General features: G+C 34.8%; 2 protein-coding genes and 1 pseudogene across 10 annotated transcripts in view; 2 read left to right on the top strand and 1 right to left on the bottom strand.

Annotated features, from left to right (window-relative positions):
- ECD (ecdysoneless cell cycle regulator) overlaps nucleotides 1–4315 on the bottom strand; it is a 31802-nt gene extending 27487 nt beyond the window's left edge. The window contains exons 1-2 of one of the 6 annotated variants that reach the window (XM_006915522.3): nucleotides 4092–4315; nucleotides 2632–2849 (exon numbers count right to left, since the gene is read on the bottom strand). In XM_006915522.3, coding sequence (XP_006915584.1) covers nucleotides 2632–2836 — 205 coding nt within the window. In that variant the 5' untranslated portion in view covers nucleotides 2837–2849; nucleotides 4092–4315. The other 5 variants (XM_025049331.1, XM_015592201.2, XM_006915523.3 and 2 more) reach the window with 5 other exon arrangements.
- On the top strand, nucleotides 359–2621 carry LOC112482674 (annotated as a pseudogene).
- FAM149B1 (family with sequence similarity 149 member B1) overlaps nucleotides 4277–22991 on the top strand; it is a 58789-nt gene continuing 40074 nt past the window's right edge. For 3 of the 4 annotated variants that reach the window (XM_025049334.1, XM_025049333.1, XM_025049332.1), the window contains exons 1-5: nucleotides 4277–4390; nucleotides 8375–8479; nucleotides 9434–9563; nucleotides 18830–18972; nucleotides 19900–20016. In XM_025049334.1, coding sequence (XP_024905102.1) covers nucleotides 4335–4390; nucleotides 8375–8479; nucleotides 9434–9563; nucleotides 18830–18972; nucleotides 19900–20016 — 551 coding nt within the window. In that variant the 5' untranslated portion in view covers nucleotides 4277–4334. The other variant, XM_006915521.3, reaches the window with a different exon arrangement.

The raw sequence follows: 22991 nt of genomic DNA, 5'->3' as shown, positions 1-22991 counted from the left end.
TGCTAAAAGGAAACTTTATAGTTACAAAAGATCTCTTACCAACCACCTAACTTTACATCTGAAGAACCTAGAAAAAGAATAAACTAAATGCAAAGCTAGTAGAAAGAAAAAAATAATGAAGATTTAAGCAGAGATAAAAGAAGTAGAAAACAGAAAAACAGAAAACAGAAAAACAGAACAAAATTAACTAAATTGAATTGGTTTGTTTAGAAGATCAACAAAATTGACAAAACACTGGAATAACTAAGAAAAAAGAGAGAAAACTCAACAAAAATCAGAAATGATTTTAGACTATTATTTCTAGTCTACAGAAACAGAAAAGACTATAAGAGCATACTGTGAACAATTATACACCAACAAATTGGATAACCTAGAAGAAATGGGAAAATTCCTAGAAACATACAACCTATCAAGACTGGACTGAGAATAGAAAATTTGAACAAACCTATAACTAGTAAGGAAATTCAATCAGTAATCAAAATTTCTCAACAACAAAAAAAAGCCCAGAACCAGATGATTCCACTGGAGAATTCTACCAACTATTTAAAGAGAACTAACTTGACACTCCTCAAACTCGTACAAAAAAAACTGAAGAGGAAGGAACACTCCCAAACTCATTTTATGAGGCCAGCATTACCCTAATACAAAAGCCAGACAAAGTCAATACAAGAAAACTAGGACCAATATCCCTGATGAATATTGATGCAGAAATCCAATGTTAGCAAATTGAGGCTCCAGAGGTGGGGAATAAGCAGCAAGATGGTTTACATCTTAAATGGACAAGTGTTGGATAGCTGGCATCACTCCCCATGGAGATTATCTTCAGTAACAGATTTCTTCGGGAGAACAGCTGAGTTCATGGTTTTGTTTTTCAAAACTGTTTCAGCAAGATGTGAAAAAGAGGCTACAGAAACTCATCTGATTCCAGATATGATAATGGAAGAAGGCCCCCAGGAACCCACCCCCTAGTAGTATGGGTCAAATTAATCATCTGTGTGGTCCTAATCCTCCTCCAATGGCTAAAACGCAAAAACTCTGAATTTGAAGAAAAATAAAAGCCTGCGTATTTAGTAAAAAAAAACAACTAGCAAACTGAATTCAATAACACATTAAAAGGATTGTACACCATGACCATGTAGGATTTATTTCTGAAATGCAAGGATAGTACAACATATGAAAATCAATCAATGCAATATACCACATTAACAGAATGAAAGGCAAATAAATGCATTATGGAGCGTCTCAAGAGGTGCCATGGCAAAAACCAACCAACCAACCAACCAACCAAACAAACAAACAAAAAAACAGGGGTGAAGGGGAAGAGCCCAATCAACTCTTCTTCCCATCCCAGATCTCCCAAGTTTCTGAAACTAGAGAAGCTCCCATTAGAGTATCTATTTCTATCTACCTTATATATTAAACTTCAATTTGAACTTCATCCAAAAGTAATGGGGAACTGTTCAAGGATGTTAGGCAAGAGAGTGCCATGATCAAATTTGTGTTTTTCAAAGGTAAATTTAATAGTGTGAGGAACTGGAGACATTAACACCAGAGAGGTTAGTTATGTGACTATTATAATCTTCCAGATAAAGTAATATAGAGGGCCTAACTTGCAGCCAAACAGATGTAGAGAAGGAGTCACATTTTAGAAGTAATCACACCAGGATTTAGTACCTGAATGAACATGGTAAAGTGAGAAGTTGAGTATGATTCTGAATTACTGGCTTGGACATAACTGGGTAGATGGCAATGACATTTAGCAAGATGAGAAAACAAGGAGTAAAAATTATTTTCTAGGAAAAAGATAAGAGTTGGTTTTGGATATCCTGCACTAACGTGACAGTGTTCTTGCCAATAACTATCACATGTATTTCAGTGTACAGGTGTTCAATAAAATTAACAGTAGAGAAGACATTTGGCAACTGTTAGCCAAAAGATAACAGATAAGCACTAGATTGAAAGCCAAACAGATGGTATCACAAGATGCCAGGCTCCTTATCCAAAATAAGAGCTCACATAAGTCACTACATGAGTAGAGTCTTGGTCACCTATCCATGTTTATTTCTTTAGTAAAGCTAAAGAAATCATAGGACAAAGTGACACACTTGGTCAGATCTCAACAACCAATGATACAGGTAAGACAGTAAAGGAACCTCAAAATGATTCTTAATGGCAAATAATGGTCATAAAGCCCAATTATTTCTTGTTATGAGCCAGGCAGATCCTCTCTTAGATTCCCACCAAATCAACTATGTAAAACAAGGCAGCCTACTGTACACATCATCAACAGAGAGAAATGAGAAGTAATAGCTACAGATGCCTTAACCTGTTTAATGCAGGTACCTAGAAACATTACAGCATGGAAAAGTAAAATTCAAAAGAATAGTCATGAGTTTCATAATGTTGATATACATTAGCTCCTAAGGTAATGACTATTAGAAAGTTTTCATCAATGTGAATGAAAAAAATTTAAGGGCTTAACTGAATATAGGCAAACATCATTAAAAAGTTCAGAATATAAACCTGACAACATTGAATAAGCTATGGACTATTTGTTATACATCACTGTTGTCAGAATGACATTAAAAGCCACATATATCAAATTAAAATAAGTAAAAGAGTCTTCCTTACCTTTTCCAGGTTTATATTTGAGATTGAAAGGCTGATTCTGCCAGATATAAGGGACTAGCATAGGTGCAAAGTGGGTCATTATTCTCTCAATATATTTTTGAAGAATCTCTTTGTGTTTTTCTGAGTCCCTTGGTTCATTTGGTATCAGGTACAGGTGGTATTCCACAGTGTCTTCCACTGTAGCAAGCTTCATATTTTCCTCCATTCTTCTTTGAAAACTACATTTAAAGTTTCAATAAAATAAACTATATAGAACAATGTAGACATATATCCCATTCCCTGAACTATTCTAGGTGATTCCATTAACATTGTTTTTCAAAATTCATTTATGCACATATCATGATTTTTACTTTGATCACGTACCAACTATAGTAATATTTAATGTTCTTTCAATGACATTTTTGTACTTTAAATTATGTTCTTTATACTTTAAAATTATGTTAAAGAAACTTTTGATTTAATTCAACAAATGGAAATCTAGCATCGCATTCCCAAATTAACTAATAATTATGTTAAAAAAAATAAAGAATTGCCCTTGTGGTTGCATTGGTGTGTGTAACACACTTTGAGAACACTGCACCAACATATTCTGTTTAAATACTATCAGAAGTCCTAGTTCTGTCACTAATTAGTTGTGCCATTTGGGACACTTCATTTTCTCTTTCTGGGGCTTTTTCTTTAATTGAAGAATTAGAATGTTATTCTACCGTCTCTAGAATCCTTCCCTGGTTTAAATTTTTATTATTTAAACACTCTTTAGAGCAATCTCCCTTACTATGTAGAATTTTAGTCTCTCACTTTTATAAACAGTATATGACATAAAGGAATTTAATACTGAAAAAAATTTCATGTCTTATCATCTCATCCCAAAACAATTTGCTCATGGTTCTCGATCCTACAGCTATTTGTCCTAAACCTGCCCCTTTTACAGATCTCAGGAGGACACAGCTCTGATATACTAAGAGGTGGCAGATACCTCTTTATTTTCCAATGGTTTCTCTTACAAACAAAAGTACTAGTTTATTATTGCTGCCAGGTGATGCGCGGTAAAGAAAGGCACTGCACTGGATAGCCCACTCTAAGGCAGCGGTTCGATTTTTATGTTTACTCGGCCTTCTAACGGACTAAGAGAAAGTCGAGAGGAATCTGCATCTTCTATCCAGACACCCATTCACCACAGGTTGTCCGAATCACGATTTGGCCTTTCAATACAGACAGACAATAATTATACCGATCTACCCATCCCATAATGCCAAGCACATGTTATGAAGAATCTAGCGTCAGAACTAAATTTAGTGACTTTGAGGTCACTCAAGCTTACTCTTCACTGTACAGATGAGAAAACCAGGGGCACGGAAAGAATCGACGTAGGCCCAGAGGCCTAATTTGGGTGTCTAGTGTTCTTCACTCAAGATAGGCTCCCTCCTTCCATCTGACAAAATCAAGCCAATTCCTCTTACGGTTCTAGGGCATCACCGACCCGTCTCCGCTGCTGCACCTTTCCTCCGCCGCCCCTTCCCACCGCGCGAGCTTGTCGGGAATTGTCAGCAGTCGCCAAAGTCTGTCCCAGACTCCGTCCAGACGCGTGCCTAGAACCTGAGGCCAGCCGAACCTCTGAGAGAAAGGCAGAAGCCCATTCAGCTCCAGAAACCCGCAGCGTCTTCACTGCTGTGCGTCGGCGGGAGCATTAGGCTGGTGCTCCGATGCCTTCGTCACTTCCGGCCCCGCGGGGAAGCGGGGAGGGTGGAGACCTGGAGAGGTGGGGGACCTGGGGAGGTGGCGGTCCGGAGTCTAGGCGACCGGGAGTGAGGGAGCCGGGCAGGAGCCGGCGGTAGGGCCAGGCCTGGAGGCCCCCACCCTGGCGTGCCCTCCCCGGCCGCAATTGAGAAAGAGGAGGATGATTTCCAGATACACTCGGAAGGCGGTGCCACAGAGCTCGGAGCTGTGAGTGCACTGCTCAACCATCCCGGCCGCGTACAGGGGAGGCCGAGGTGGGGCGCGGGTGCTCTGGGGACCCTCCATGACCAGTCCCTCGCTCCTTTCCTTTTCCAGGGCAGGAGGAAGAAAATTTTCTTTGGAATTTTCTCCTCCCAGCCTTGCCGGACGCTGCCCCTTCTACTTGCATCTCCAGGGTGTGTGACCAGTGCTATCCCAGGACTTGGTCCTTTTAGGCTGCATTTCCCGAACTGAGGGACTGGCTCTCCAGAGTCATTTGTAGTTTCTGCAGTGCTTCAGGCCCCACTGTCAATGGTCATTGACGACTCAAGAAGTTATTAATAGCTGAGTGCTACAATGAAGTTGAATATATGTAGTGCCAGGCACCGTGCAAAGCTGCTTACGTGTATTAATTAACTCATTTTATCCTATCAACAAGGATAGTAGATGGGGACTATTTTGCACATTCTACAGATAAAGATCCCAGTTTTAAAGATTTTAGCATGCCAAAGATTAACACACAAAGTGGTGGAGCTGAGGTACAAACCTGGTGTCAATCTGATTCTGAAGCCTGTAATCATAACCATTACACAAACTGCCTCTCCTTCTCTGCAATTAAGCATCATCCTTAAGGATCAATTTTGAGACTTTAGAGAGCAAATTTTTCTAGCTAAAAGACGCACCTTCCAACCCTAGTGCAGTAATGATAATTTAGCAGGTAATGATAATATCGCACATTTATTAATGCTTTACATTTTCAAAAAGACTTTCACATCATGATCCTTGTAACAACTCAGTAAGATGGGTATAATTATCTTCAGCTTTTCAGAAGATGAAATATCAGAAAAAGTTACACATCTTAAGATTATGTAACCAATATAACCAATATTGGGCTTTTAACTCTGAGTCTCCCACAGCCTCCCTTATTTTCTCCACTGAGCTATGTAATTTTAGAAACCATATGTTTGTTAGCATTAACTATACATGATAATACCAAGCTTGTTATTTTTCAGTCACATCTTGGTTTTTGGCTAGGGTCTTTTTTATTTATGTGACTTTTAGGCAAATTACTAAATTTTTGATCCTTCAGTTCTGTAATATAGGAATAAGAATTTATTTATAAGCATATTTATAATGATGGCAGAGTTTGACACATAGTTGGTCCTCAGAAAATAGTAATTTCCTTGTTCCTTCCTACCTTTACTTGGTACAATAGCCATATAAAGATAGGTCTGTGATCTCGTCTTGCCTTTCAGAAGCTTATTATCTACTAAGTGATAGGATATCTACACAATAGCAATTCAGATAAGCTTTTTAGAAACTAAGAACAGGAAAGTCATTTCCTAAAAAGCAAACAAAGCTTAGCTAAAAATCTGCTTTTATAATAAATTATGATCATTCTAAGAGTAAAAATTAATCTTTAATGGAAAAAAATTGGTGTTAATGTTAATTTGATACTCCCTAAAGATAACTCTCCCAAAAGATAATTCTCTAGAGGAGTCAGGGTGATCTGAATAATGAAGATAATGAAAATCATGGAGTCATGCATCTAAATGACCATAAATTAAAAGCAATTTTTCTTTAAGTGTTATAATAATTTGCTTTGAAGCAGTAACTTTAGTTTTCTTCCTAACACTTCCAAATTATACATGTTGAAGATTTTGGATTTTCAACATACAGCTTAACATTTTTAATGATAAATTTCAAATATAAATATATAGTAATCTAATGAATCACCCACATTCAATTGTTTATGAAATTTTAATATATTTGCTTCATCTATCTTTTTTTCAGCCTCTCTGTTCATCTGTGAAATAGGGAAGCAAAACCACAGACGCTGTCATTTTACCCCTATATACTTCAGTGTGCTGTTATCAAATTTAATATTTCTTTGGTATTATCTAATTGTTACTTCATAATCCTATTTCTTTGACAGACTAAAAAGTGCCTTAATTAAGTTTCTATTTTGTAGCTGGAATCCACATTTCTGACACTACACTGTCTCAAAGACAAGCTTTTGTTTGTAGGATCACTAAATGAGAGAAGCACAGGTAGCTCCACACAAGCCCATCCCCACCATTTGAGAAATAGTTTAAAGTACAAATTCCACTGACTGGGCCCCTAGCTTTGTATTACATACAAAAATGGTATAGTTCACTAAAATCTCAAACTATCCATTTGCTCCAAGAGGCCTGAGAACCAGACTACTTAGGTTTGAATCTTGGCTCCATTAATTACTAGCCATATGAACTTAATGCCTCTGTGCCTCAGTTTCCTTTCCTGTGAGATAAGAGAATTAAAGATTTATAATACACATTTGCATATTAAAGGCCCTGGGAAGGCCTCTTATAAAGAAACCTTTGTAACTTTGTTTAACCTATCACATTTTCTAAATTTATTTGACTACAGAATTTTGTGGAGAAGGAAAATCTGTAGGTGATTAGGACTGGAACATTTAATAATGGACCCCATAGTTTGTTCTCATGAACATGTTGAACTCTCTACAGCAGCACTGTGCAACAAAAATATAATACAAGCCACATGTAATTTTAAATTTTCAGGTAGTCACATTTAAAAAATTAAAACAGGTGAAATTAAATTTTTTACCTTTTTATTTTGAAATAATTATAGACTAACAGGAAGTTACAAAAATAGAACATAGAGACCCATGAACCCTTTACGTAGCTTCCCCCAAAGATATCTTATGTAACTGTAGTATAATTTCAAAGCCAGGAAAGTGACATTGGTACAATACTGTTAACTAGACCATAGACCTTATTCAGTTTTTATATCCACTTCTTATGTGTGTGTGTGTGTGTACACAGTTCTATACAATTTGGTCGCATTTGCAGATTTGCATAAACACCAGTACAATCAATATAAAGAGCTGTTTCATCACCATCAAGAAACGTTCTTGTATACCCCTTTCCAGTCACATCCGTGACTTTCTCCATCTCCTGATAGCCATTTCCAAAAAAAAAGTTTTGTCATTTGTAAAGGCTATATAAATGGAATCATATATTAGGTAACCTTTTGAAATTGTTTCTTTTAAACAAAGCATGATATCCTTGAAATCCATCTAACTTGTTGCATATATCAATAGTTCACTCCTTTTCATTGCTGGATCATATTCCATTGTGCGGCTATACCAGACTTTAACCATTCACCTGTCAAAGAACGTTTCAGTTGTTTCCAGTTTGTTTTTTTTTTTAATTATAGATAAAGATGCTGTACACATTTGATTTTTAATGTGAACATGTGTTTTTATTTCTCTGGGATCAATGTCCAAGATGCAATGGCTATGTCTTATGGTAAATGCATGTGTTTAGTTTTATAAGAAACTGAAACTATTCCAGAGTCACTGTACCATTTTATATTCCCACCAGCAACATCTGAGACATTCAGTTTCTCCATATCTTCACCTGTATTTTGTGTTATCACTGTATTTTATTTAAGCTGTTCTAATAAGTATATGGTTATACCTCATTGTATTTTCAATTTGCAGTGAAATTAATTTTAAGAATATTTTTAACTCAATATGTCTAAAACATCACTGTAATATATAATCAAGATAAAATAATTAATGAGATACTTGTACATTCTTATTCTACTAAGAGTTCAAAATCTTGTGTGTTTTACCCAAAGTGCATTTGTGCATCTCATTTCTGAGTAACCACATTTTAACTGCTAGTGGCTAGGGTACTGGACAGTGCATTTCCAGAGCAGCAAAAAGTAGGTGACTAACTCTGAGAAAAAATTTCTGAAAAGTATACATCTTTTTGTTAACTTTCTTTTTTATTTTCCACAGGAAAGGAATAACAAAAGATGCTCTTAATCATCATCCCCTTCCAGAGCAGCTGGATGAAATTTCCTCTACCAATGACAGCCATGAAAAAGACACAAGTTCCCAAAGGTAATAACACAAAATGTACTTGTTTGCTTATCATACCTGATAATGGCAAAAGTTTTGTTTTTTGGTTTAGGATTTGTATCAAGCCTTGTACTAATGAAACAAAAATTTTTATCATTTTTGGTACCATTCAGCTTTAGTCTAGAACAACTAATGGAAATAACATCATACTTATTTTTATAACCTTTGGAAAGTAGTATTATAAAGTAGTTAAAAGCATACTCAGGAAGAATCCAACAGATCTGATTTTTAATCCTGGTTCTGCCATTTATTAGCAGAGTAAAATTACACAAGTTACTTACCTGAGAATAGTATCTCTTAAAGGGTGTTGTGACTATAAATGAGATGAAATATGCAAAATTTGGCACGATGCTTGGCATATAATAAATGCTGAATAAATATTAATTGCATATATTATTTTAAGAAATAGAACACAGGCGACTATAATTTCAAAGAGGGTTCTGAGAAACAATGTGGTATCCTAGGAAAAATTAGAGCCATAAAACTTAGTTTCAAAACCTAGAACTAAATCTTAGATTCTTTGTCTTTAAATGGGGTTAATTAAGTTCTGTATCACTAAGTTGTTGTGAGGATAAAGTGGGATTAATATTTGTAAAAGTGCTTGGTAAACTGTGCAAATGCCATACAAGTTCAGATACTACCAATATTTCTGAAATGTCTTTAGTTGTCAAGGGTATATATTATAGGTGGAATGTTAAAGTATTCATTATAAACTGCGACTAGAATTATGTACAATGACTGCCATCAATTCTATAGGAATAAGGTAAGACTTTTCCATGATGCTTAAATTTCAAGTTCTTCATTTATTTTTGCTTCTGTGGATATATTTATACACATGCTTATCATCTACTAAATTATTGAGTAGTTAATGCTATAGAAACTTGAGGAAACATAAGAATTTTTCTGTTTTTCTCTCCTTCCAAATTGTGCATTTAGTGAGTCTGACATCACACAAGAATCACCTTTTACATCAGCTGACACTGGGAATTCAAGGTCTGCTTTTCCAAGTTATACAGGCACAGGGATCTCTACTGAAGGCAGCTCGGACTTCTCCTGGGGATATGGTGTGAGTTGTATGATATTGGTCTGATGGAGCACTTGGGATACTATTCTAGGAGTTAGGATTTGTCCATTTTGACAGTATTTTTCATTCTTTCTCTCTTCTACATCATTTCTTGACATTTTAATACTTAAATTTACCATATATTATAACAGTTATAAAGAAGCATCCATCTTCATTCTTTTCATATTTGCTTTGTTTTATAGATATAGTAGTTGATTATTTTAGAGATACTTAGTGTTTGACTTTAACAGTTGCAGGTTAGGTTGGATCTGGGCCCTGGATTTACTTCTTTTGCTGTGCTCAGTCCACTGAAGTATCTCTCCACCAATGTAACACTAATGTTACCTTGTTTAAAATGTTTTGAAAGTTTGTTAAGCCATTATCACTGGTAAAATGTTTATAATATATTGTTAAATGGAAATAAGCAAGCTAAAAAGAATATGAATAGTGTGGTTATAATTTTATTTTACATATCTTTTTGCTTATATATATTAGAAAAAGGGACTAAAGTATTTACCCAAAATGTTATTCAGTCATTGTTAATTGAGTGTTGAGATAGATTGATTTCTTCATTCATTTGTTTGTTTATGGGTATCTTCCATTGTAAAAAAAAAAAAATTTTTTATTATGGTGACATTGGTTAACAAAATCCAGTACATTTCAGGTGTATAATTCACCAGTAAGGCATGTATATACATTGCATTGTGTGTTCACCGCCCATAGTTAGATTTCTTCCTGTCACCACTATAAAATATTTTTTAAAAACCAACAACCTTAAAAGAAAATTTTAGAAAACAAATTTTATGCATGTCTATCATCTTGATGCAATAAGGATTTTTCTGTATCCTCTTTAAATATATATTTAATTTGGCCTAGCTATAATTGTGGTGTACATACAGTATTATGCTCTATATTTTTCCACTTATTATTTTGAAAGCACTTTTCCAAAACACTGACTTTATACAATATTGTTGTTAGCAACTACCTGCTTTCTTTACAAAAACCCTGCTAATTGTTAAAACTTATCAACGTCATGAATTATTTTCCAGTCATTTAAATTTGGATATATATATACTTTCCTTACATAGTTGAATGGTATATGTGCCTCCTGTTTTGTGGTCCAATTTTTCATTCACTGTTATTTCATATAGACATCTTTTACTATTTCCATACCTGTCAGTTTGAATAGTTATATGTAGTTATATAACATTTCCTTGTTTTAATGTATCATAATTGAGCTTTGCCTTATCATCCGATACTTGGATTTTCAGTTTTTCTTCATTCATTCAACAAATATTTATTGAGCACATTTATTGTCGGACACTGTATTTGGGGAATATGAGGTGTGTGAGATATGATTCAGTAGTCTAATAAGGAGGAATGACAGAAGCAAATAAACAAAGTAAGGTTTTAAGAGCTCCAAAGAAGATGACAAAGGTGCTGAAAAAGAACATTATAAAGGGGATTCACTTTAGGTAGAGTTATCAGGTAGATCTGGGACTTGAAGATTCAAGAGTTAACCATGTAAAGAGTGAGGAAAAGAGCTTTCCAGACAGGTAACCAGCAGCAGATGCAAAAGCCCTAAGGAAGAAAAGAGCCTTATGTTTCCAAGGAAGGTGTTTGGTACATTACTGGAACTAAAAAAGGTCAGGGTTATTGGAGGATAGGGTCCTAGTGGGAGCAAAGCACAAATGAGGTCGGAATGGTTGGCAGAACTAGATCATAATAGCCAGTATAGGCCATGGTAAAGAATTTAAATTTTATCCAAAGGGAATGAATGAATGAATTCGATGACTTATTGTGAGGTTTTAGTGTACTATGTATTTCCATCAGTTGTCTCTGTATTACAATTAGTAGATGCCAGGCACTATGCTAAGTATTTTCTATACTATATTATAATCTCTTTATAAATTATGATTGTCGCATAAATGTTTACTATTCTCTTGCTTTCCTTTGGTATTTATTGTGTAACAGATTTTTTAAAATATTTGAATATAACCATCTCACTATCAACCTTCGTTTCTTTACTAGTCAGGATTTTATCTTTAGCATAATGAAATATAATATTCTTCTTCATACCTTAACAGAATTTTGCATGTTTAGCTTTTTAACTCACCAGACTTATTTATAACATATGGTGTGAGGTATGAATTGTTCTTATGCTGTTGAACCTGATTTGTTTGAACCACTTTTCTATATTTGACTTAATATCATATGGTTTTCATGAGATTTTTTAAATCTTTAGGGCAAATCTACCAGTGTTCGTTAAACAACATACATTATTTAGTATTTGTGTACTCTTTATTCTTTCAGGTAAATATTATTTTCACTTCTATCAAATTTTATAAAGTATTCATCAGGGATTTAATTGGTATCGAATCATAACTTTACATTAAATTAGGGAAGGTGTAGAGAAAACTAAATTTTATTGAATATTTGGTAGATTCCAGGCACTGTGCTAAGGACTTTATATACATATTTCAATCATTTGTCATCTTAACTGAACTTAGTATTCTAGCCAGAAATATAATTCTTTTATTTAGATCTTCCTTTAGTCCTGTTTATCATTTTATTATTTACTTTGAGTAAATCTCTTGTAAGTTACAAGTGATATTAAAGTTGAATTTGCTATAGAATTCTACATTTTATTTACTTTTGAACTTAGTGTTTTTAAGCTATGACTGGTCTGTAGGAATATGGTTTTCTAATCCCAACTTAATGGCCGACTACTTTGCTAAATTTATTTATTATTTATAATCACTCTGGTGTTTATATTCTTAGGTTTAATTCCTTTGAAATAGCATTTTAAAATTCAGAATTAATATAATGATATGAAGGACGACTACTTTTTTACTCTAACTATGTCTATTATTTAAAATTGTATAGCCAACGATCATAAAAATAGTTCACCCAATTCTGTTCTATTCTAGTTTTATATGCTCTAGCTTGATTTAAAAAAATCAAGTAAGGTTTATTCTAGGAAAACAAAGATGGATAAATATCTGCAAATATCTTAATATGTTTAACATCAGTAATTCAAAGGAAAAAAATATGATCAAACCAATAGCTGCTGAAAAAGTTTGTGATAAAATTCAAAAGCCATTCCTTATAAAAATTCTCAGTAAGATAGGAGAAGGAAACCCCTAAAACCTGATAATGACTATTTGCCAGTTAAATAGTGAATACCACTTTAAATGGCAAACATTGCATTGTGTGTTTTAATTGAAAATAAAATTTTAATTGAAAATAAAATAAGGAACCAGACAGAAATTCCTTAACAAATTTAATTAATTTCTTTGCTAACTTTGTACATTTTAATCATTTTTATTTTTACATAGTTTGTCATTATACACTGTTCAGTGCCATTTGTTTTTTCACTTAAAAATATATTTTGAAGAATATCCATATTATTAAAAAATTCTTTGTTCTTAATTGGCTGCACAGCCATTGCTATTACCAAAAAAATGCTGCATTTATGCCCTGGACATATAATATACTACATAAATATGAATATATATGAGAGGATAAATTTCTAGAGGTGGAATTGCTGGTCAAAAGATATGTGCTTTTGTAATTTTGAAAGCTGTTACCAAGTAGAAGTTATTACCATCTGCAGTCTCACCAACAACATATGGAAGGGGCTGTTTTCCTACACCCTTAACCAGAACAGTGAATTATTGAAGTTTTTAATCTTTGCCAGACTTTTTTTTAAAAAAGCTATTCTGACCTCTATCATCAGTTTCGCTTGTTCTTGCTCTTCATATAAATAGAATCATATAGTATGTAATCTTTGTATCTGGTTTGTTTTGCTCAACAATGTTTAGAGAGTTCATACATGATGTTACACATATTTATAGTCTGTAAATTGCCTGTTTATATATCATATTCATTTATTCTTTGATCTGTTTATTGTTCTCATATTAATTAGTAGGAGTTCTTTATCTTTTAGATTAGGTGTGGGTATACAGTCTTTGTAAAGGGCAAGATAGTAAACATTTTAGGCTTTGCCAGCTCTGTCAGGACCCTCAAAACTCTGTCACTGTAATGAGAAGACAGCAATAGACAATGTGTAAATAAATAGGCATATTTCAATAAAACTTTATTTACAAAACAGGCTGTGGGCCAGATTTGTTTCACTGGCCAGTTTGCTGTTCTAGATACTTAACACAGAGACTGTAGATACCTACATTATATCCATTCTCCCTATAGAACTATAGAATTTTGGATATTGTACCTAGTTGAAAATTTATTTCCCAGCCTCTGTTATAGGTAGGGGTAGAATTGTACACAAAAGTCAGGAGATGGGGCTTTCTCGAATGCCATTTTTTTTTCATTTACCCTTTTCTCCTAATTACTGCTTGGAACATGGAACTATAGCAAAAAGTACAGCAGCCATCTTGGACCATCAAGCGTCACTGAGGATGGAAAAGATAGAAGATATTGAGTCCTTGATATCAGTGGAGCCATCATATCAGTTTTTCAATGCCTACCCCTAGACTAATATTTTTATGAGAAAAATAAACTTTTATCCTACTTAAGCCACTGTTATTGTTTTTGTTAGTAGTAACCAAATACAATTAATCTCTAATACACTCACCCTTTGTTAAATACATCACAAATATCTTTCTTGGTATGTGGCTTTTAATACTTCCACAATTTCACATTTAAGTCTTTAATCCACCTGGAATTATTTTTTGTACATAATATGTAGCAGGAACATAATTTTAATTTTTCCATATGGATAATGAATTGTTTCAGCATTATTTACTGACTAGTTCAGGATTTCCAAGCAGGGGCATTTTGGGTATTTTGGGTGTGGCTATTGTACAGAAATGTCTCATTGTAGCAGGGTGTTTAGTATTCATGATCCCTTCCTATTAAATACCTATAGTACCCCCTAGCCATTTTGATCACTAAAAATGCACACACACATTTCAGCTTCTGGTATAGAAGGTGTTATAATTTCCAGTAGAATTATTGCATCCTTCCCCACTGATCTGCTATGCTCCCTCTGCTTTAGATTGTTTTAAAAAATGAGAGAGTCTGTTCCTGGGCTCTCTAAACTGTTCTATCCTAAAATCATGCTAATACAACTGGTTTCAATTCAACTATAGCTTAATAATAATCCATAATATCTGGTAGGGAAGTCTTATTGTATTGTTCATAATTGACTTGGCCAATCCTTTTCATATATGTTAGAATTTAATTATTAAATTGCCTAGGTCAATTTGGGGAGAACTGCCATCTTTATGATGTTGAGTTCTTCTGTTCATGGATTTGATATATAAATATTTCCATTTAATATCAATTTCTTTAATATTTTTAATAATTTTTTCTAATTTTATCCATAAAAGTAATGTACATTTGTTGAAGAATTATTCCTAGGTACCATGCATGGTATAATGTTAAAAACTATATTTTTAATCTAGTTGTTGCTGCTATATAGATATAAAGTACCTATTTTTTTCAAAGAACTGGGTTCTAGGATAATGTTAGCTTCTGCATGATTTTTTAAGTTAGGAGCTGTCAGGCTTAGTTTCTGGTAAGGCCCTTCTTCCTGACTGGCTGTGTTCTTATATGGCCTTTCCCCCGGTCACGTGCTCAAGTAGAGAGAGATCTGGCATCTTTCCTTTTATAAGAAAGAACAGCAGTCCTATCAAATTAGGGCCTCACCCATATGACCTCATTTAACATAATTTTCTCCATAAATGTTCTATCTCCAATACAATCACATTGTGCATTAGAACTTCAATATATGAATTCATATGAATTTGGGGATGATACAATTCAATAACACATAACACAATTCACCACGAAGACATAAGAAGGCAAATATAAAAAAAAATCAACTTTCTATATACACTTAAATATTTTAAAGAAGCAATACCAATTTTTCAGAAAATAGGGAACAGTTCTTAACTCATTCTATGAGGCCAATATTACCCTGATACCGAAGTCAGATGAAGATAGTGCAAGAAGAGAAAACTACAAGTTAATATCCTTCCTGAAATTAGACACAAAACTAAATCATTAGCAAACCAAATCTAGCAACCTAAAGGGATTATTTGCCCTGACCAAGTGAAATTTATCCTAGTGAATGCACAGCTGGTTCAATGTTAGAAAATTAATTTAATACATCGTAGTAATGGAATTAAGGACAAAATGACATGATCATCTCAATAGACACAGAAAAAGCATTTGACAAAATCCAACACCCATGTATTAAAACTCTCAGAAAAAAACTGAAAATAAAGGGTAACTTCATCAACCTGACAAAGGATATCTAAAAAAACCTTCCAACTAATGATGTATGTAATGGGAAGACTGGATATTTTTCTCTTAAAATCAGGAACAATGTAAGGATGCCTACTCTTGCCACTTTTATTCAGCATTGCACTGGAGGTTCTAGTCATTGCAATAGCATGAAATTAAATTAAAGGCATCCATATTGGAAAGGAATAATTAAAACTATCTTCATTCACAGATGACATGATGCAGAAAATCCTATAAAATTCACACTTCTCTTACCCCTCTCCCAAATCTACTAGAACTAAGAAATGAGTTCAGGAAAGTCACAGTGTATCAGATCAATTTACAAAAATCAGTTGTAAATTAGATATATTTATATAATGGAATATTATTCAGCCATAAAAAGAAAAGAACTACTAATATGAGCTACACTATGGACGAACCTTGAAATCATGCTAAGTGAAAGAAGCCAGACATAAAAGGCCACATATTATATGATTCCATTTATATAAAATGTCCAGAAGAGCAAATCCATAGAGACATAAAATAGACTAGTGTTGGCCAGGGGCTGGTTGAAGAGAAGAATGGAGTGATTGCTAAGAGAGATAGGGTGATGGAAATGTTCTGGAATTAGATGGTGGTGATTGTTGCACAACTGTGAATATACTATACACCACTAGAAATATATACTTAAAACCACTGAGCTGCACATTTTAATGAATTTCATGGTATGTGAATTGTATATGTTTTAAAATCTATTGTATTTCTACACATTAGCAATGAGCAATCTGAAAATGAAAATTAAAACTAAATTCAATTTACGATAGAACAAAAAATTTTCTAGGGATAAATTTAGCAAAAGAAGAACAAGACTTGTATGCGGATAATTTCAAAACATTGCCGAGAAAAATGAAATATAAATAAATACAAGGCATTCCATGTTCCTGAATTGGAAGACAACTAAGAAGGCCTAAAACCCCTACATCTCCCTTCCTGTTCCTATCAATACTCTAATCCCATAAACTGAAGAAGAGAGAGTTTAGACTAGAAATATGGCTTGTTGGACACTATCTAGGTCAGTGGCTTTAAAACTTTTTAAACTGCCACTCACACTAAGACATGTAGTTGACAGTGCAACCCAGTGTACATACATAAAACAAGACAAATTTCCACAAAGTAATAACCTTTGTATGAGTGATCACTATGATATTTTACATTCTGTTCTGCTTTATTTCACTTTTTTGGCATTATTTCATAACATTTTAAATTGATTTCATGATCCACATGGTCCTAAAGTTTGAAAAACACTGGTAAGAGTGTTACCTGAGAAGTCCTAAGTGTTTACCTCTCCTGCTTTAATGATTGATATATGATACTAAGTCTAAAATTAGGGTCAAAATAACAAATTAAACGACAAAAGATATGAAAGAAATTGGTTAATAAGTAAAAAGACCTTTGAGATCTTCTCAGTTAAGAATATTTTATTTGCTAAATGTTTACTATTATTACTAGCATCTTCCTTTCTATCACTCAGAATAGAAGGCTTGGATTTATATTCACAGCCACCTCTCTTATCTAATAAGTAATCAAGTTCTGTGGACTCTGTCCTCACAATGTGTCTTGTATCTTTGTTTTCCTTTTCTTTTTTTTTTAAATAGAAATATAATTTACATATAACATTGTGTTAGTTTCAGGTATACAACAAAATGATTTCCTACATGTATATATTACAAAACAATCAGAGTTCTTGCTCTGTTTCAGTGGAGGACTGAAATATTGAAAAACTTTAAACTTTTTTATGAAAATAAAGGATTATGGATGCTAAGATTTTAAGTATAACTACTAAAATAATATAAATATAATGAATGACTTCCAAATTGATAGGGAGAATAAGGAAAACTCAGTGTAACAGAAGGAAAAGAGAATAAAAAGAGAAGACAAAGGTTAAATAAAAACAAAATAACTGGTAAATATAAGTCCAAATATTGCACATTATAATAATTATAAGTGGATAAAATTTACATATTAATACAAGATAGAGACTCTAAAATTGGATTTTAAAAATCCACCTACATGCTATTTAAAGAAATATGTCAAAAACATAAAGACACCCAAATGTTGAAAACTAAGGGATGAAAAAAGTTATAACAGGCAAATACCAGCAAAAGAAAGCTGACGTAAATAGAATGTAAGTAGATAAATATTTAACAGTAAAGAATAACAAAGTTCACTGAGACCAGGAAAGTCTCATTTCACTCTATCCCAGGAGCTTGAAAATAATAAGAAATTTAAAAATATATATTTGTGTTGTCTTTACAGTTAACCTTCATATCTACCTAGCAAGCCCTTTTTTTATTTGGTAGAAGCTAACTTTCATTCTTGAAGTGAAAATACATATTTCTCATACTTTTAAAAGAATGTATAACTTTTCTTACACCAGAATGTAAAAGTGCGCATAAATTCAGATGAAGTAGAGTGTAAGCAAAGAATCAGGTAACATGATAACATGATCAGGTTCATATTTTATAGCCATGCCTTTGGCTGTTGCTAAAAGGTAGATTACAGAGGGCAACGATATAACCTAAACTGTCAAGTGTAACATATATATAGGATGGATTATCTACCTTAAGCTCTAAAAAAAATGCTGGCATGGCACCAAGCAAACTATAATAAAATTAGCAATCATTATCTTTGAATGGTAGAATCATTGGTAATTTTTATTATTTCTTTATACTTTTCTGGATTTTTAAAAATGATTGTAATACAGTATTTTTATTAAAAGAAAACTTTACTTTAAAAAGTAGATATTTCTATAAATTTCTTTAAATAGAAATAGGGAACACATCTGAATACTCTAAGATCCAAAAACACTAATTTAACTTTTCTTTCATGGAAATTCAACAGTATTTTAAATGGACCAAATATTAAAAACAAAGCAAAATCTGATTGCTTTCAACCTCTATGATTTTTAACAGAGACTGAAGTTCACCTAAATATTTTGGGGTGTTATTTTCTTCTAGGAACTTGATCAAAATGCTACTGAAAAAGTCCAGGCAATGTTCACAGCCATTGACGAGCTCTTGTATGAGCAGAGGTTGAGTGTACATACTAAGAGTCTAAGAGAAGAGTGCCAACAGTGGACATGTAGTTTTCCTCATCTCAGGTATTAACACCCTAGGGTTAATTTGTGTTCATGGCTAATACTAAAATTTGAAAAGCAAATTTCCAAAAAAGCTTGTATTCTGAATCTTTATGAGCATGCGTTGAATGAATGTAAATAAGGCCGTGCAGTGGAAAGCCTCAGTTGAGAAAAAAACTCAAGTTGATGGAAGTTTCTCAGAGTTTTCATAACTACCAATATGTCACCCTAATTTCTATACCAGTATCTGAGATCTGTGTATTATAGATGTTCAAAGAGATCTTCTTTTGAACAAGGTCAGAAAATGTATTCTTATGGAAAGTTGAAAGTGGGCATAAGCTGTTAGGAATCTTCTCTTAGAAACTGTATTCCTGCATTTACTATGCATACTTAAAATTTATAAAGCTTCATGTTCTTAAGAATATAATTCATGGTTTTCACTAATTTGGCCTGGTTCTCAACCATTTTGGCTGATTTAACGAAGTTTATAGAGAATGGAGAGCAAATCACAAATATTTGCTCAGTTTCCTCAAAAAAATTTTTTGGAGGGTGCTATAGCTTTATATTTTCCATGTCTGTTCTATGGAAGAAAGATATAATAAGGCTCTGTATTCACATTTTCTCTTAAGAATTTTTTTTTTCTTTTTTCTTTTGCTTAAACAACAGAAATGTATTTCTCACAGTTCTGGAGGCTAAAAGTCTGAGATCAGAGTGCTAGCATAGTCAGGTTCTGGTAAGGGATCTCTTCCTGGCCTGGAGATGGCTACTTCCTTATTGTGTCCTCACATGACACAGAGAGAACTCTCGCATTATGAATTATTCTTAATCAGTATCAGGCTAAGTATATACTGGACTTCTATGTAGAGCCATCAGATTTGTTCCAAAAATATCTATGTTTTGTATGTATGTCAGGTGAAGGTGCTTAATTGTCTTTTTATGTTCATTTTGAAGGATTCTGGGTAAGCAGATAATTACTCCAAGTGAAGGTTATGAACTGTATCCTAGATCCCCTTCTGCTATTTCAGCTTCACATGAGGCAACCCTGTCTCAAGAAAGAGATTCTACTGTGTAAGTATTCTAATATGTAAGTATTTATGTATCCAAGTGTCCAAGTATTATAATCTACCAGTATGTGAAGGTATTAAAACATTTCTTCTTATTTACTGGTATCTAATAGAGCGCAGCAAACTCCATAAGACTGATCATAGTCTTTATATAATTTATATATTTATATAAATTTCAGATTTTTACAAACTAATGTCTCATTCTTTAATTCTCACTGACCAAAATTGCATAATTTATATGCTATCATTAAGATATATTTCCCTGATCTGTTAGTATAAACTTTATATGCGCCTTATTACTTTATAACTATAAATAGTAGTTCCATTTAGAGATTTCATCTCCAAGGAAATGAAGAATCAAGTTTGAGCAGTTAGCTAAATCATTATTCTCCAATGGACAACAGACCTCCTTTTCTTTCCTTTCTACCTGCTACCATCCCTGCTCATTGGCCCTTCTTATTTTGGGTTCCGCTTTTCTGGGCTATTAGATTTAAATTTTTCAGTAATTACTTTTCTTTACTACAGTACAGATAAAACAAATACCTATCTATGCTTTATACCCAGATATATACTTAGATGAAACAAATTATCCAGCTATATTAGCATACTACTACTATAGAAAGCAATTTAACAAATTAAACATGATCCATGATATTTTTCATGTAACTACTACTTTGTCCATACTTGATATTTTCTCTCTGGAGTACCATTATGAATTCATAGAATTTCAAAATATTTACATGTTTTAGTTAACCATAATTATTATCGATGCTTCAATTGTAACAACTGGGCCATGTCAAGCTAGTTCTTTTGTCTTGACCGTATCTTTGCTTTCTGGTTACAATAGGATGTTCCAGGCCCATCCTAATTTTTTTCCTTACATGGAATTAGGAAAGATACTTGAGTGCTGGTCCTAGATACAAGTTCACAATCTCTTATTTGCAATTCCCAAATTCAAAAAAACTAAAAAGTCAGCATTTTTTTTCATAAGTCATTTGGCAGCAAAATTTGACTGTATTAGTTTCCTGTGGCTGCTGTAACAAATTACCACAAACTTGGTGGTTTAAAACAACAGAAATTTGACAGGTTGCAGAAGATGGTGGACCAGGTAAAAGCAGGGTTCGTCTCCTCCCAGGACCACATTGAAATTACAACCAAATTATAAAATAACGTGAAAGATCACCTGAAGTCCAGCTGATCATAATACCTACATCTGATAATATAAACGAGTCACATCGAAGCTGGTAGGAGGGGCAAAGTCCCGAATCAGGCTGGACCTGCACCCACAGGTGGTGGAGGATCACCAGGAGGAAGAGCGAGGCTGCAGAGGCTCTCCTAGAGGGAAGAGAGTTCTTGGTCACATCTGGGGTTCCCCAGCCCAGGGAAGAGGAGATTCCAACAACTCTGACTGTAGAAACTAGAGGGGATTCTGGCCGTCTGGGCGAGACGGAAGGTGACGGAGCCCCTAGACGTCCCTTTGAAGGACTCACAAAGGCTTTCTGACTTGCGGACACTCACCCAGGACATCGGCGGTGGGTCTGAGGCTTGCATGGGATACATTCTGAAAAACTCTCCATTACCTGGCGTCAGAACGAGAGCTGGAAAGGCAGCCACCATTTGCCTTAGTCTGGCCCCACTACAGACCACACCAGTTTGATTGTGCAGACCCCTTCCACAGAGTCATTAGGAGACGCTGGTCTGAGGGGATCAGCCCATCCAGCTTAACCCGCAGACTGCCAGGAGCAGTTCTTTATGGTTGGCTGCCATGCCCTGAGCTAAGTGATTCAGAGTGAAGTATTCACAGTGGGGCAGCCATTATTGTGAGCAGCGTTTCTAATCCCAGCAACGCAGGCCAGTGCTGTGAGCCCCATTTCAGAGATAAGGTCAGGCAGATCGCTGTTGCCAACATGAACTTGGGCAGATATCCGGGACTAGTGGGTCAGTCCCAGATAGCAGTTGATCTTGCTGTGATCTGGGTCATCTGCGGGAACTTAAAATAGTTACCAAATTTCCAGCAAGACTGAGGCTGTTTTGATCTGACAGCCACTGTCTCTCTGAGACCCCGCCCCACCCAACCTGCAGACTGCCCAGGTATTATTGACTTGCTGCCAAACTCAGCTCCAAGTGATTCAGGACCAAGTGTTCACAGCGGGGCGGCCATCATTGTAAGTGGCCTTTCCCATTGCAGCAAAAGTGGCCAGCCCTATAAGCTACATTTCCATTCCCTGCAGGCGACCAGTGCTGTGAGCCGCACTTCATTGTAGGCAAATCGCTGCTGCCATCACAAACTTGGGCAGATACCGAGGGTCTGTGGGCCAGTCTCAGACAGCAGCTGGTCTTGCTATGACCTGGGTCTTATGTGGGAACTCAGAACAGTTACCAAATTTGCAGAAAGACTAAGGCTGTATTGATCTGACTACCACTGTCTCTCTGAGGCCCCGCCCACCCAACCTGCAGACTGCCTAGGGCACTGGTATTGGCTTGCTGCCAAGCTCAGCTCCAAGTGATTCAGGACCAAGTGTTCACAGCTAGGTGGCCATCGTTGTGAGTGGCCTTTCCAATTGCAGCAAAAGGGACCAGCCCTGTAAGCTACATTTCAATTCCCAGAGCAGGCAACCAGTGCTATGAGCCACATTTCAACGGAAAACATGGCTGAGTTGAGAGACATCCTTGAAACAACAATAAGCTGAACATCTAAAACACAAGAGAAAATACCCAAACTGCACACTAGCACGTCTGAGCGTGGGATCTGCACATAAGAGCTACCACAGGTACTTTAAGGCATTATATAAAGCAGGGATTCAAGAGGCTTAGACACCACACTGGAAACCAAAAGAAGAGCGCCTTCTTTGAAACAGACTACAGACAGATCTTTATATAATAAACCTTCTTTCTGGAAAACAGCATATACACTTCCAAAATTGCCCAGGTGGAGAAATAGTCCATTAAACACCATGAACAACCAAGGTGACAAGGTAT

Source organism: Pteropus alecto, unplaced genomic scaffold (genome assembly GCF_000325575.1).
Source record: "Pteropus alecto unplaced genomic scaffold, ASM32557v1 scaffold155, whole genome shotgun sequence".
Taxonomy (NCBI): Eukaryota; Metazoa; Chordata; class Mammalia; order Chiroptera; family Pteropodidae; genus Pteropus; species Pteropus alecto.
This window is presented reverse-complemented; position numbering and strand designations above follow the sequence as displayed.